Source organism: Bos taurus, chromosome 17, assembly GCF_002263795.3.
Source record: "Bos taurus isolate L1 Dominette 01449 registration number 42190680 breed Hereford chromosome 17, ARS-UCD2.0, whole genome shotgun sequence".
In the NCBI taxonomy this organism is placed as follows: domain Eukaryota; kingdom Metazoa; phylum Chordata; class Mammalia; order Artiodactyla; family Bovidae; genus Bos; species Bos taurus.
The window spans coordinates 11,365,230-11,378,152 of NC_037344.1; the positions used below are offsets into that span (position 1 = coordinate 11,365,230).

Sequence of the window (12,923 nt, forward strand, 5' to 3'; positions counted from 1 at the left end):
ATTTGAAATATTTTTTGCAAAGAATGGTCTTTTTAAAAAATGTACTAGAAATTTAAAAATTGATACCAGTTATATATCATGGATGTTTGGAGCTGTCTTGAGTACCAAGACAATCCCTTCTGAATCAGTTCATGTTCTTTGGTCACAGGCGCAGAGACAGAGTCTGACTAAGTAGAGTGGAAATGATTTTATTAGAAGGATATTTGGTAACTAGCTGAATTTAGGGGGAAACCTGGCTCAGAAGAAAAGGAAACGATGTGGGACACTTGGAAGGATCTAGGTAGCCAGAACCACTTTCAACTCTTGTCAGGATGTTGCTGCCAGGTGGACTGAACTCCGAAAACCTTCTACCTCTTTGTGTTTCTTGCTTCAAGATTCAGAATGCTGGGAGAGAAGCCAGTGGCTTAATGTGGGAGGGAGTCTTTGAAATCAGGTCCCACCAAGATGGCACACGATGTGCCATTTCCAAAAATACTTCAGAGTACTGCGGATGTGGCGCTAGATGCTGAGCGGACCAAACCCAACCCGGGCACCCTCAAGGAGTGACGTTCTGCGTTTCTGTCCCAGCTGGGATGAGCACTGAGACGGCCTCCTGACACATTTATTTCTACTGTTTATATCAGGGGTCCCCAACCCCTAGGCCAGGAACTGGTCCCAGCTATGGCCTGTTAGGAACTGGGCCACACAGCAGGAAGTGGGCGGCAGGTGAACGAGCAAGGTTCCATCTGTATTTGTAGCCGTTCCCCATCCCTTGTATCCCCATGGTCTATGGAAAAATTGTCTTCCACAAAACTGATCCCTAGTGCCAAAAGGGTTGGGGACCACTGTTTTAAATCGATGATCTAATTTTTATTTATTTATAATTTATACACACACACACACACACATATATATATTCTTTTTCAGATCCTTTTTCATTATGTTATCACGAGATGTTGAATATAGTTCCCTGTGCTACACAATAGGTCCCTGTTGCTGATCTATTTTATACACAGCAGTGTGTATCTGTTAATCCCAAACTCCTAATTTATCCCCCCCCCACCTTCTCTTTTTGATAACCATAAACTTATTCTCTATGTGTCAGGGCTTATTTGAAGCAAGGGTGGATTTCCAACCCCCTGACCTCTCAAACTTCCTTACCATCCCCCAAACTATCTTTTGGGTACCTCTTGGATGTCCTCTTCAGGTTCCTCAAACTCAAGTTATCTGAACCCACGCTTGTTACCCTTCCCCAAACCTAGTCATCCTTTTGTGTTCCCCTCTTTAGCAAATTGGGTTTCCCAGGTGGCGTGAGAGGTAATGAACCGGAGACGTAAGAGCAGGAGACATAAGAGGCATGGACTCGATCCCTGGGTTGTGAAGACCTGGAAGATGGCATGGCAACCCACTCCAGTATTCTTGCCCGAAGAATCCCCACAGACAGAGAAGCTTGGTGGGCTACAGTCCATGGGGTCACACAGTGTTGGACAATACTGAAGCAACTTAGCACACACGCATGCACTTCAGTAAATTACCAACTGCCCACGCCCAAAATCTTGTTGCCATCCTAGCTCTTCTCTTTCCATCAGTCCTAACATCCACTCAGTCACCAAGTAGTCAGTATTTTTATATCCTGAATATGTATCACATCCACCTACTTCTGTGTGTCCCTCTGCCTTAACTTCAGTTTAGTCCCATGGCCTCTCCTGTCCATGAACACCAGTGTCTCCTGTCTCTTCTCCCTGCTCCCGGTTCTCCCCTCCTCCCAGCCATTCTCTTGCACCTAGTGTGAATTTCAGAGTCACAAGCTCAACGATGCTAAATTGCATCTTTATTTTTTTATATAACTTAATTTTATTTATTTTTTTATTTCATTTTTTTTAATTTCAAATTTAAAATTTTATTTTGTTTTTAAACTTTATATAATTGTATTAGTTGTTAATTTTAATTCCTGGTCCGAAGCCTTGATTCTCCCTAATATAAAAATCCAACCTCGTCCCTCTTAGGTAAAGTCAGTCCAATTCAGTGATTTCTCAGGTTACTCAGATTCTTACACTCCTTCCCGTCACCCTGTGTTCCTATATAGAAACAACACAACACTGGTACCAAGAACACAGCACTGATGCCAGGTAGAAAGAAATAGGGTTACTAGGTTTAGCAAATAAAAATACAACATACACTTCAAATTTCAAAAAACTGAAATTTTTTTTGGTATAAGTATTCCCATGAAATATTTGGGATACACTAATACAAAAAATCATTTGTGGTTTATCGGATATTCAAATTTTACTGCGTATCCTGCCCAGTTTTATCTGGCAAGCTCAGGAGAGGAGCTTTGTCAGAATTTACTCCCAGATCTTGATCTAGGACCTTGTGATAGACTCTAAACTTGCCTGGTATCCATTTCTCCTCTCTTATACTAACACAATTCCAGTTTCATTTGAGGCAACAGTGTGCCTCCAAACAGGCAGGATCTTTGTTTTTCTAGTCTTTGCAGCCAGGGATGGCCACGTGACACAATTCTCACCAATGGAACAAAGTGGAATTCCAATAGTAGTTACAGGAATAAAAGTATTCCCAATAATGGAGAAGGACACAGCTGATGTCACCCACCTATCCCATTTCTTCTTGGCTGGAAGGTGGACTTGATGCCTGGACTGGGGCAGCCCTCCAGTAACCAGGGACAGGCAGAAAATAATCCCAGAAGCACAGGCCTTGAACTCAACCAGGCCACGGAACCAAGGCTAACAGATGCCTACCTTTGGCATCTTGTGCTGTGAGCAGCACAGACTTCTAGTTTCGAAGGCACCATGAGCCAGGTTTTCTCTTCCTTGGAACTGAATGGGTTCCTAACCTCTGGGTGCTGTCCAGGGCTCTGTCACTGATGCACTTGACTCATCCTTTTCTGTCAGCTCTTGAAATATACTGACCTGACTCTTTCAGTAGCACCCCGGTGCCGCTTACTCGCAGAGTTACAGCTGTGTCCCCATTCAGTCCCCAGTGGGCAGCACATTTTCATCCGACAGCCTTTTAGCACACATGCCCTTGCTAGGGCCAGTGACAGAGGGCAGACATCCCAGCCCCCTCTTCCCATTAACTTTGATGTCACACACGGAGGTCACCAGACAATTCACGGTCTTTGGCCCATATTGTCAAGGGGCCATGGGACATCACACGGGCTGGTTCTGGTTTTCTTCTGCTCAGAAGCTCTCTGCAGTGACTTTTTCTGCCTTTCCATGCCCTGTGTTGGGGCGGTGGGGAGGGGAGGGACAGACACAACCTGATTCATCTTACGTCTCACGCTTTTCTTCTCCACACTCTCGGCCAGAGGGCAGAAGCAAAAATCTGTGCTTGCTTCTCTCTTCTCCATTTCAAATATTTTTGGTCATCGTTTTGACAAGATGGTGGCCTTTGACTTGTGGACCTGGGAATGTGGTTTCCTTACTCTCTTTATGGACTAGTCCTGTAACAGTAGGTGCCTTGCATTGGCCACTAGGTTGAGGAGGATTGCAATTCAATTGGGAATCCACTTCCAAGTAATTTTTCTAATATATTGGGTTGGCCGAAATCTTTGAGTTTTTCCATGCAGCTTATACAAAAACCCAAAATAATTTTTTGACGAACCCAATACAGAAAACTAAGCGCCAAAGAATGGATGCTTTTGAACTGTGGTATTGGAGAAGACTCTTGAGAGTCCCTTGGACTGCAAGGAGATCCAACCAATCCATCCTACAGGAGATCAGTCCTGGGTGTTCATTGGAGGGGCTGATGCTAAAGCTGAAACTCCAATACTTTGGCCACCTGATGTGAAGAGCTGACTCATTTGAAAAGACCCCGATTCTGGGAAAGATTGAGGGCAGGAGGAGAAGGGGATAACAGAGGATAAGATGGTTGGATGGTGTCACCAACTCAGTGGACATGGGTTTGGGTGGACTCCGGGAGGTGGTGATGGACAGGGAGGCCTGGTGGGCTGCAGTGCATGGGATCACAAAGAGTCGGACACAACTGAGCGACTGAACTGAACTGAACACAGTCTCACTGAGTCATTTCCCAGACTCAAACACTTCTATGACTCTATCCCACTCCTAGCTTGGAGTCCAAACTACTTACTGTGCTCTGAGGTCTCCACAATATGGGTTCTGCCCTCCCCTTTTTTAAATTTCCCTCTTCCCACTCTCTTCCTTATCACTTTATGTATTTAGTTCTAGAGCAAAGCTGATCCACTGAGTAAAAAATTCTGGGTGTATGGCACCTAGGCATTTTTGTTTTGTTTGCTTTTTAACCCAACTCACTCTGTAGTGTGAGTCTGTTGCTGGACTTCATCCTGTTTCTCAGAGAATCTTCACATACATATTTTTGCTTGGTTCTTAGAAGAATCCTGTGATATAGGTATAGCAAAGACTAATATACATATTTCACAGATGAGAAGAAGTGAAGTCCAGAAAAGTTAGGAAGAAATGGCCTGAACCTCAGGGGTTTTAATTCTAGACTGTCACCACTCCACACTGAAATGCTTATTGATAGTAATATCACATCTTGTCCGTTCTAAATATTTAATTGTCCCCTATTTAAAAATGTAAAATAATTAGTATAAAGTGATATCATTTGGCCTCTGATTACTTGCTTAGTAGAATAATAGCCACCACACAGCTATTATTCCATAACCCTGTTTATTTCCTATATAGCAATGTTCATGCTCTGAAATTATTTATGATTTGTTTACTTATTTGTTGGTTGTGTTCTTCCACTAGAATATACACGTCACAAGGGTATTGACTCTATTTGATCTAGAACAGTGCCTGGCACTTAATAGGAAACTCAATAGCTATTGATTGACTAAATAAATACACTATTCAATTGTTTGAATAGTATATTTGATCTGCAAGGAGATGAGACCAGTCAATCCTAAAGGAAATCAACCCTGAATATTCATTGGAAGGACTGATGATGAAGCTGAAACTCCAATACTTTGTCCACCTAATGCAAAGAACTGACTCATTAGAAAGACCCTGATGCTGGGAAAGATTAAAGGCAGGAGGAAAAGAGGACAACAGAGGACAAGATGATTGTATGGGATCACCGATTCAATGGACATGAGACGGTGATAGACAGGGAAGCCTGTAGTGCTGCAGTCCATGGGGTTGCAAAGTGTCAGACACGACTGAGCGACTGAAAAACAACAATAACAACTTTCAATTGTCATTTTATCTCTTTGAATATGATTTATTATTGTTAGAAGTGAAGTAGTAATCTAACAAGTCATTAACTTAATCCTAACTGAAAATAATTTAAAAAATATATTTAGCAAGAGATATCCATAAACTCTTTCTGCATAAATGAATGAGTGAATGAACCTTCATAACATACCAGGAAGCCACTTAATAGAGCTTTGGTTTTATATTCAATGACACATTTAAATTTTGTTTGCCTTACTGGCTTTTTGTGTTGTTTTGGTGGGAGGCTAACTTATTAAGTATTTTTGGATATTGTCAATTACTATGGTCTGAATGTTGTGTTCCTAAAATTCATATATTGAAATCCCATTCCCTGAAAGTGTAGGTAGATGGGGTTTTTAAAAGGTGATTAGGTCATGAGGGTGGGGCACTCATGAATAGGATTAGTGCTCTTATAAAAGAGGCTCTAGAGAGTTCTCCAGCTTCTTACATTATGTGAGGACACAACTAGAAAGTTCAGGCTATGAACCAGGAGGGGCAACCTTCCTGGAGCCTTGATCTTAGACTTCTGGCCTCCAGAACTGTGAGCAATAAATTTCAGTTGTTTACAAGCTACTCAGTTAGTGGTATTCTGTTGTTGTTCAGTCGCTCAGTCGTGTCTGACTCTTTGCGACCCTATGGACTACATACTCTGCTACATCAGCCCAAATGGACTGAGACATCCATCAACTAGCTTATTTGTCCTTATCAAAGGGAGCTCAGCTCTGGAACTGATATATTTATAATGTAATTTCCCTAAAATTATTATATTTAGATAGCTCTTGGCATCTTTCATTAAACTGGAGTTGTTCAATTGTAAGTGTTTGAGGTCAAGATAGCTTTCAGCCCTTTCACGGAGGGAAAAAAAAAATGGCATCGTGATCCAACCTTTAATTATTATAGGATCAAAAAAATCAAAAGATTTGAAGGATTAAAATAACGAGTTCAGTGTTCTGATTCTTATTCCCAGTTACCGGAACTCGTACACTAAGAACGTCTGTGTGGAGATGCTGCGGGATGGTTATCATAAGTCCTTTACCGAGTTCTTCGCTCTGACAGAGAAGTGGGATGCCCTGAGGGAGGCTGCGAGGGTCCGATCCCTCTCCTGGGCACAGAGACCCCTGGAAGAGCAGCCCGACAAGCTGGATCACTTCTACTACTACCTGACCAGGGCTGAGACAGCTGAAAGGAAAGGTACGTGGAGGGGTTTGGGGAAGCAGCACCGCCAAAACCAGAACAGGGAGCACCTGAGGGCAAGTTCCCAATTGCTTCATATGTGAATTTAAGACATTAGGACACCTCGGCACAATTCAGCCTAGTCAACTAAGCATCTTCATGGAATGGACAGTAGAGAATGCTGGCTCACAAGAGGGCCCAGACACATGGCCATCCTGGTGATGTCACTCTAAGCCTGGGTAGACAGTAAACAGCACCTACTAACATCTCCAGGGCTTCCCAATGTATTAAAATCTTTGGTATCAGTAATTATACGTCTTTATATAGTTTTTTTTCTTTATACGTAATCTGAATATTGACTTTCACTGAGGAGCCCTTTGCAGAGTATTGTAATTTGCCAATTAAACTTATTTTCTAGTATTTATAGAATGGAATTTGAAGGTTTTATCCTTAAGTTCTATGCTTAAGATTTCTATCAGACAATTTTTATTAGTGAATTGTGAGGAGACAGGAAAAGTCTGTAATCCACAATTGTGAATAAAATTGCTAATTTTTTATCTTCCATCATATCATCTCTCATTAATTCCTTTTTTGATATTGTAAATTTTTCCAGAAGATCAATATGTTTCAAGTATTAAAGAAAATATTTTGCTCTCTACTACAGTTATAGTGATGTCATTGTCGTAAGCATTTCTTAGTTACATGTCCAGAATTGGTCATTTTTTACAATCAAAAGAAAGGAAATCCCCAAACTTGGCATATATATTTGCTATTCTCAATTGTCTTCTTCTTTGACTTTTTTTGTGTGAAAATACCGTTGGACTCCAAAAGAGAGAAGCTTTAAGCTCCACCATGAAAATGTCTCATTTCATTGTTCAGTACGATACATAAGTGAACTTTGTGTGTGTGTGTGTGTATGTGTAGACAAGAGGTGATTCTTTATATAATGAAAACATTTAACTACAGAATTGACTTTGAAAAGAGTCCTTTGGTGAATTTTAAAATGTGATTTACATATAAGTTCTCAAGAAATTAACTGTTTTAAATTTTAAAATGCTATTGTAAAAAAACTTATTTTCTAGGTCGGCCCCAAATTCTGAGGTGATATTTACACTGAAAATAGAATTGATCAAGATAAAATTTGTTCATAAGTCATTTTTTCCAAGTTGAATTAATTTGATTCACTAAACATTTTAAATAGAAGCATTCATTTTAGTAGTATAATAGCATAAATTTAGGCCAAATACATCAGTAGTCATAAAGTATCATAAAAGAAACTTATAAAGCATTTTATAATTACAAAGAAACTAGAGTGCTAAATAATCTATTTGAAGGTAGAAAACTTTTACTTTATAATACTTTATTTGAAAAAGTAACTATATTATATATAAGTTAAAATGATTCTCCAATCCCCCAAATTTAAAAAGTCCAAGCTTCATAATAGCCAGTGTCTTACACACATGGACAAGTAGTAAAATATTTTTATTACTGAGTACTTTGTCACATGTTCATAGTAACTAAGGTTCTATTTGATAAATGGAATAAAATTACTTCTTGCTCAGAACAACTCTTCTGTAGGGTTATTGACTTCAAAATGCTGTGGCTTTTGCCTGGTTAAAATACAAAAAGTTAAAATTATTGCAAAAAAAACATTATTGGAAATACATCAGTTGAAGGACAAGTAAACATTTATATGCTTCTTTAAATAGAAATGTGTAATTTTTTCACATTTAACACATGAACTTTATAGGATAAAAACTGTGATTTAAGAATGTCCTAGAAAGTAGTGCAGGGAATATGTACAGAAACTCTTATTAACTTGAATTAATTCTAAATCTTAAAACCCATGTATACCACACACTTAATCTAGAATACAGAAATCTGTTCCTGGATGATTTCACCCCATATGGTTGTGAAATCTGAGACAATTATCTAGAAGCAGCGTCGTATCTCTGAGTATTCTCATTGCTTCTCATTGGAAAGACCATCACTCTAGGGTCACAATGAAGTTCATTTAATCAAAGCTATGGCACTAACAATAGTCATCTCGGGTCAGTTCTGTCTCTTGAGGCTCACAAAGCAGAAACCTAGAGTTATTTAAATTACTTTTCAAAATATCACTTTCTGTTTTATAGCAAAGAAGTGTTTAAAGGAAGCCAATCATTCTTTTTGGATTATTTTCCATTTGTTACAAAGTATTTCTTTGTCCCTGATATCATTCTTATATGACCCAATGTGAGTCATCTCTGTACCGTCTGTAACATGATTAGGGCCTGGTGCCCCATGGGGCTGAGGAAGAGATGGCAATAATGGTAATGGGTAACCGAATCAATAGATAATTCAAACATTATTTACACTTGACTTTAAATTATTGTCAAAGGTTAAGCAGCAATTTTTTTCTCTAATAACATTTATTTAAGATACCCAAAGTATGTTTTACTCAAGCAGAGTCCCACTGGATGTTTATACAGTTTATGTAAAGAAAAACAAAAGTGAGTGTCTGGTGAAATAAGTTTGAGAAACAACCATGTGAATTAACATATACAAAGCAGGTTGGTTTGTTGCAGGACTTATCAGAGCCTTTGACATATTAATGTGCTGTGTGTTTCACTGAAAGAGAGAAATTAGTAGGAGCATTTTCCAAATTTATTTCATCATGAGATCTCCTTTTAAGGTAGCACAGTGAATATCAGTCTAAAGAATAAATCAACAATAAAATTGATTTTCATCTTATTAATATAGCTGCTGATAATTTGAGGAAATGTTGTGCAAGCAAGGAGAAAAGACTGCTTAGAATATAAAGGGTATAAACCATGTATTTGGATTATTCAAAGGTTCAAAACTTTAAATTTTTCCATAGAAGAATAGCTTAGCTGACAAGTAGTCTTTAAATATGTAATCTAAATAGCTTCTAAGCAAAACCAAAAACTTTATCAAATGTTGGAAATAATTTTCTATTAAAGCTTAATTACTGAAAAATGGAAAATTATTTTAGGTTTGCATATATATTTTTTAAAAGCTCTTTGTATGACTTTTTAAAATGGAAGATATGAAATGTTTTATTTACAGGTTTTAAAAATAGCAGCTCTCTAATCACTATGTATGTGAGTTTCCCTGGTGGTTCAGATTGGTAAAGAGTCTGCCTGCAGTGCGGGAGACCAGCGTTCAATCCCTGGGTCGGGAAGATCCTCTGGAGAAGGAAATGGAAACCCACTCCAGTATTCTTGCCTGGAAGATCCCATGGGTGAAGGAGCCTGGCAGGCTACAATCCATGGGGTCATAAAGAGTTGGACACAACTGAGCGACTTCACTTTCACTTTCAATCACTATATATGAGAAAGAATATAAAATATTACAAAATAGACTTTAATGCTCTATTCATATTAGGCACGGGTCCAGATGGAAAGATAAAGCACAAGAGAAGCCAGTTCTGAAATGAGAGTATTTGTTTTAAATAAATTGCTCAGGGTTTTACCCCCTACTTTTCACCTAAGCTATTGCCTATTGTGAATAACCTTAAAAGGCAGAAAGTCTCTGCAGAATCTCCAGTTCCTTCAAAACTGGGGAATAGGGAGAATGTATTTTAACTTTAATTTTTAGTTCTAAAACTTACTTTGAGATAAATCTTAATTTCCTATGGAATTATGAAGCAGCGATTTCCCAGGGGGCATAGTGATAAAGAATCCACCACCGGATATAGGAGACGCAAGAGACGTGGGTTAGATCCCTAGGTCAAGAAAATCTGGAGGAGGAAATGGCAACCCACTTTAGTATTCTTGGGCTTCCCTTGTGGCTCAGCTGGTAAAGAATCTGCCTGCAATGTGGGATACCTGGGTTTGATCCCTGGGTTGGAAAAATCCCCTGGAGAAGGGAAAGGCTACCCACTCCATTATTCTGGCCTGGAGAATTCCATGGACTGTATAGTCCAAGGGGTTGCAAAGAGTTGGACATGACTGAGCGACTTTCACTTCACACTTTCCAGTATTCTTGCCTGGAAAATTTCCATGGACAGAGGAGCCTGGCAGGCTGCATGGGTTTGCAAAGAGTTGGACACAACTGAGCGACTGAACACAGCACAGCACACACAGTGTGTAAAAGCTGACATTATGTAGGTCTTAAAATTTCTTTGGGAACATTGGAGTGACTGTTTACAGTTTTCAAAAGTTAATTTTTGATGTAATCAGCCTATTGTCAATTTTTTCTGAGCCTTTTGACTTTAATCTTATAGAAGTACCAATGGGCAATATATAAATGCTTTTCATAATTGTAATTCTTTCAGGCATATATAGATTGACTCTTCTGATAGTAGTGAGCAATTAATATCACTTAATTCCAAAATCACTGCAGATGGTGACTGCAGCCATGAAATTAATAGATGTTTACTCCTTGGAAGGAAAGTTATGACCAACCTAGATAGCATATTCAAAAGCAGAGACATTACTTTGCCAACAAAGGTCCGTCTAGTCAAGGCTATGGTTTTTCCTGTGGTCATGTATGCATGTGAGAGTTGGACTATGAAGAAGGCTGAGCGCCGAAGAATTGATGCTTTTGAACTGTGGTGTTGGAGAAGACTCTTGAGAGTCCCTTGGACTGCAAGGAGATCCAACCAGTCCATTTTGAAGGAGATCAGCCCTGGGATTTCTTTGGAAGGAATGATGCTAAAGCTGAAACTCCAGTACTTTGGCCACCTCATGCAAAGAGTTGACTCACTGGAAAAGACTCTGATGCTGGGAGGGATTGGGAGCTGGAGGAGAAGGGGATGACAGAGGATGAGATGGCTGGATGGCATCACTGACTCGATGGACGTGAGTCTGGGTGAACGCCGGGAGTTGGTGATGGACAGGGAGGCCTGGCGTGCTCCGATTCATGGGAGTCGCAAAGAGTCGGACACAACTGAGCAACTAAACTGAACTGAACTGAATTCCAACAGATAGTGATTGCTGTAAGAAGTCCTTGGAAGGGTAATCCATAGCCTACCATTTATTTATGACTATTTTTAGCACAAATGCAAAGAAATGCAAAGATTATGTATTTTTTCATGTCCACCAATAGAATGAAATCTACAAGAGAGAAGGACAATTTAGCACAAACATTTTTGTTTAAGTTCATGACTGTTTGCAGTGAAGTTTGTAAGACTGATTCACAGTTTATCAGTATAGTTTTTTGTGTACAAATAGGTCATATATTTGCCACTTTAGGGGAGAAAAGGGATTTGATAAACTGACAACTAATAAACTAGTAACTTTCTGAGTGAGAGGGATGACTAGTATTAACACATTTTCAGCAGAAGAAGATACTCATAGAAAAGATAATGCTAGAAATCTACTGTTTCTTAACATTGCTAGTAACTTGTACTGTCAGAAATGGTGGTGTAACGTATATGGAACATACAGTGATCATTTCTTGTATCTATCTATAAGCTGCATGCTGACTTTTCCTATTGGGTGAAAATATTTTGATATTTTTAGATTTCATCTGCTTTTTTCCTTTATCTTTTTGCCATGGTTAGGAAACATTGCTTTCTCTGGAATCTCTAAATACTTTTCAAATCTTTAGTGGGATAAGTACTTGCTGATACCATATACTCATTTATTCCAAAAGAACTGAGCCCATTGCTAGCAGACACCATTCTGTTTTTTGTCTTATATAAAGACTTCTATTTCAACCAAAGAGTATATCAGTCTAAGCACTCCAAAAGATTTTTTTTGTTGTAGTTCTTCTCAAGTGGTACATCCTTTAATTAATGTAAGTAGTTTAATAGTTAAAACACATTAATTTTTACATTTCCAGTTTTTAAATAGTTAATCATGGTTTTAAAGAAAAATAGAAACTAAATGTCACTATATTGGTTTGCCATTTGAAGAGATGTGCCTTGAGACACTTTTCTAATGCATTTTCTGATGTTTTTCTCTCTTTGAAGAATACTTTGAAGAGGTCTATAATAACTTGTACGCTCTGGCCTGTTACTTCAATAATTCTGAAGACAAGTGGGTTAGAAACCACTTCTATGAACGATGTTTTAAGATTGCTCAAGTCATCAAAATTGACGGTGGGAAGAAGGAAGCCGAGGCGCATGGACACATGGGGCTGCTCTTCGAGGAGGATGGTGAGTAGCCCTTTGCCAGGCTGCCCAAGGGGCTTTGGAGGCTTTTGAGTCCAGGCAACCATAAAGCATGTAGGGGTGGAGAAAAAGACTCAAGGCTTGGTGTTAAGAATGTAAGCTGTGTGTGCTATGTGCTCAGTCTTGTCCAACTCTTGGCTACCCCGTGGTCTGTAGCCTGCCAGGCTCCTCTGTCCATGGGATACTCCAGGCAAGAATACTGGAGTCGGTTGCCATTTCCTCATCCAGGGGATCTTCCTGATCTAGGAATTGAATTGAGCCTCTTGAGTCTCCTGCCTTGGCAGGTGGGTTCTTTACCACTGTGCCACCTGGGAAGAATGTAAGTTATTGGGATTAAAAAGCAAAGGGATGTGACTTTAGACTCACCCTCTGTATTGCTACACTCATACCCAGCTCACACTCAGCCTAGAGTTCCCAGCAGCATCGTCACAGAG

General features: G+C 39.4%; 1 protein-coding gene across 4 annotated transcripts in view; it reads left to right on the forward strand.

Annotated features, from left to right (window-relative positions):
- The window catches only part of TTC29 (tetratricopeptide repeat domain 29), a 277,080-nt gene that overhangs the window by 34,833 nt on the left and 229,324 nt on the right, over positions 1–12,923 (forward strand). For all 4 annotated transcript variants that reach the window (XM_059876103.1, XM_005217505.5, XM_024977370.1 and 1 more), the window contains 2 exon segments: positions 6,163–6,386; positions 12,289–12,474. In XM_059876103.1, the coding sequence (XP_059732086.1) occupies positions 6,163–6,386; positions 12,289–12,474 (410 nt within the window).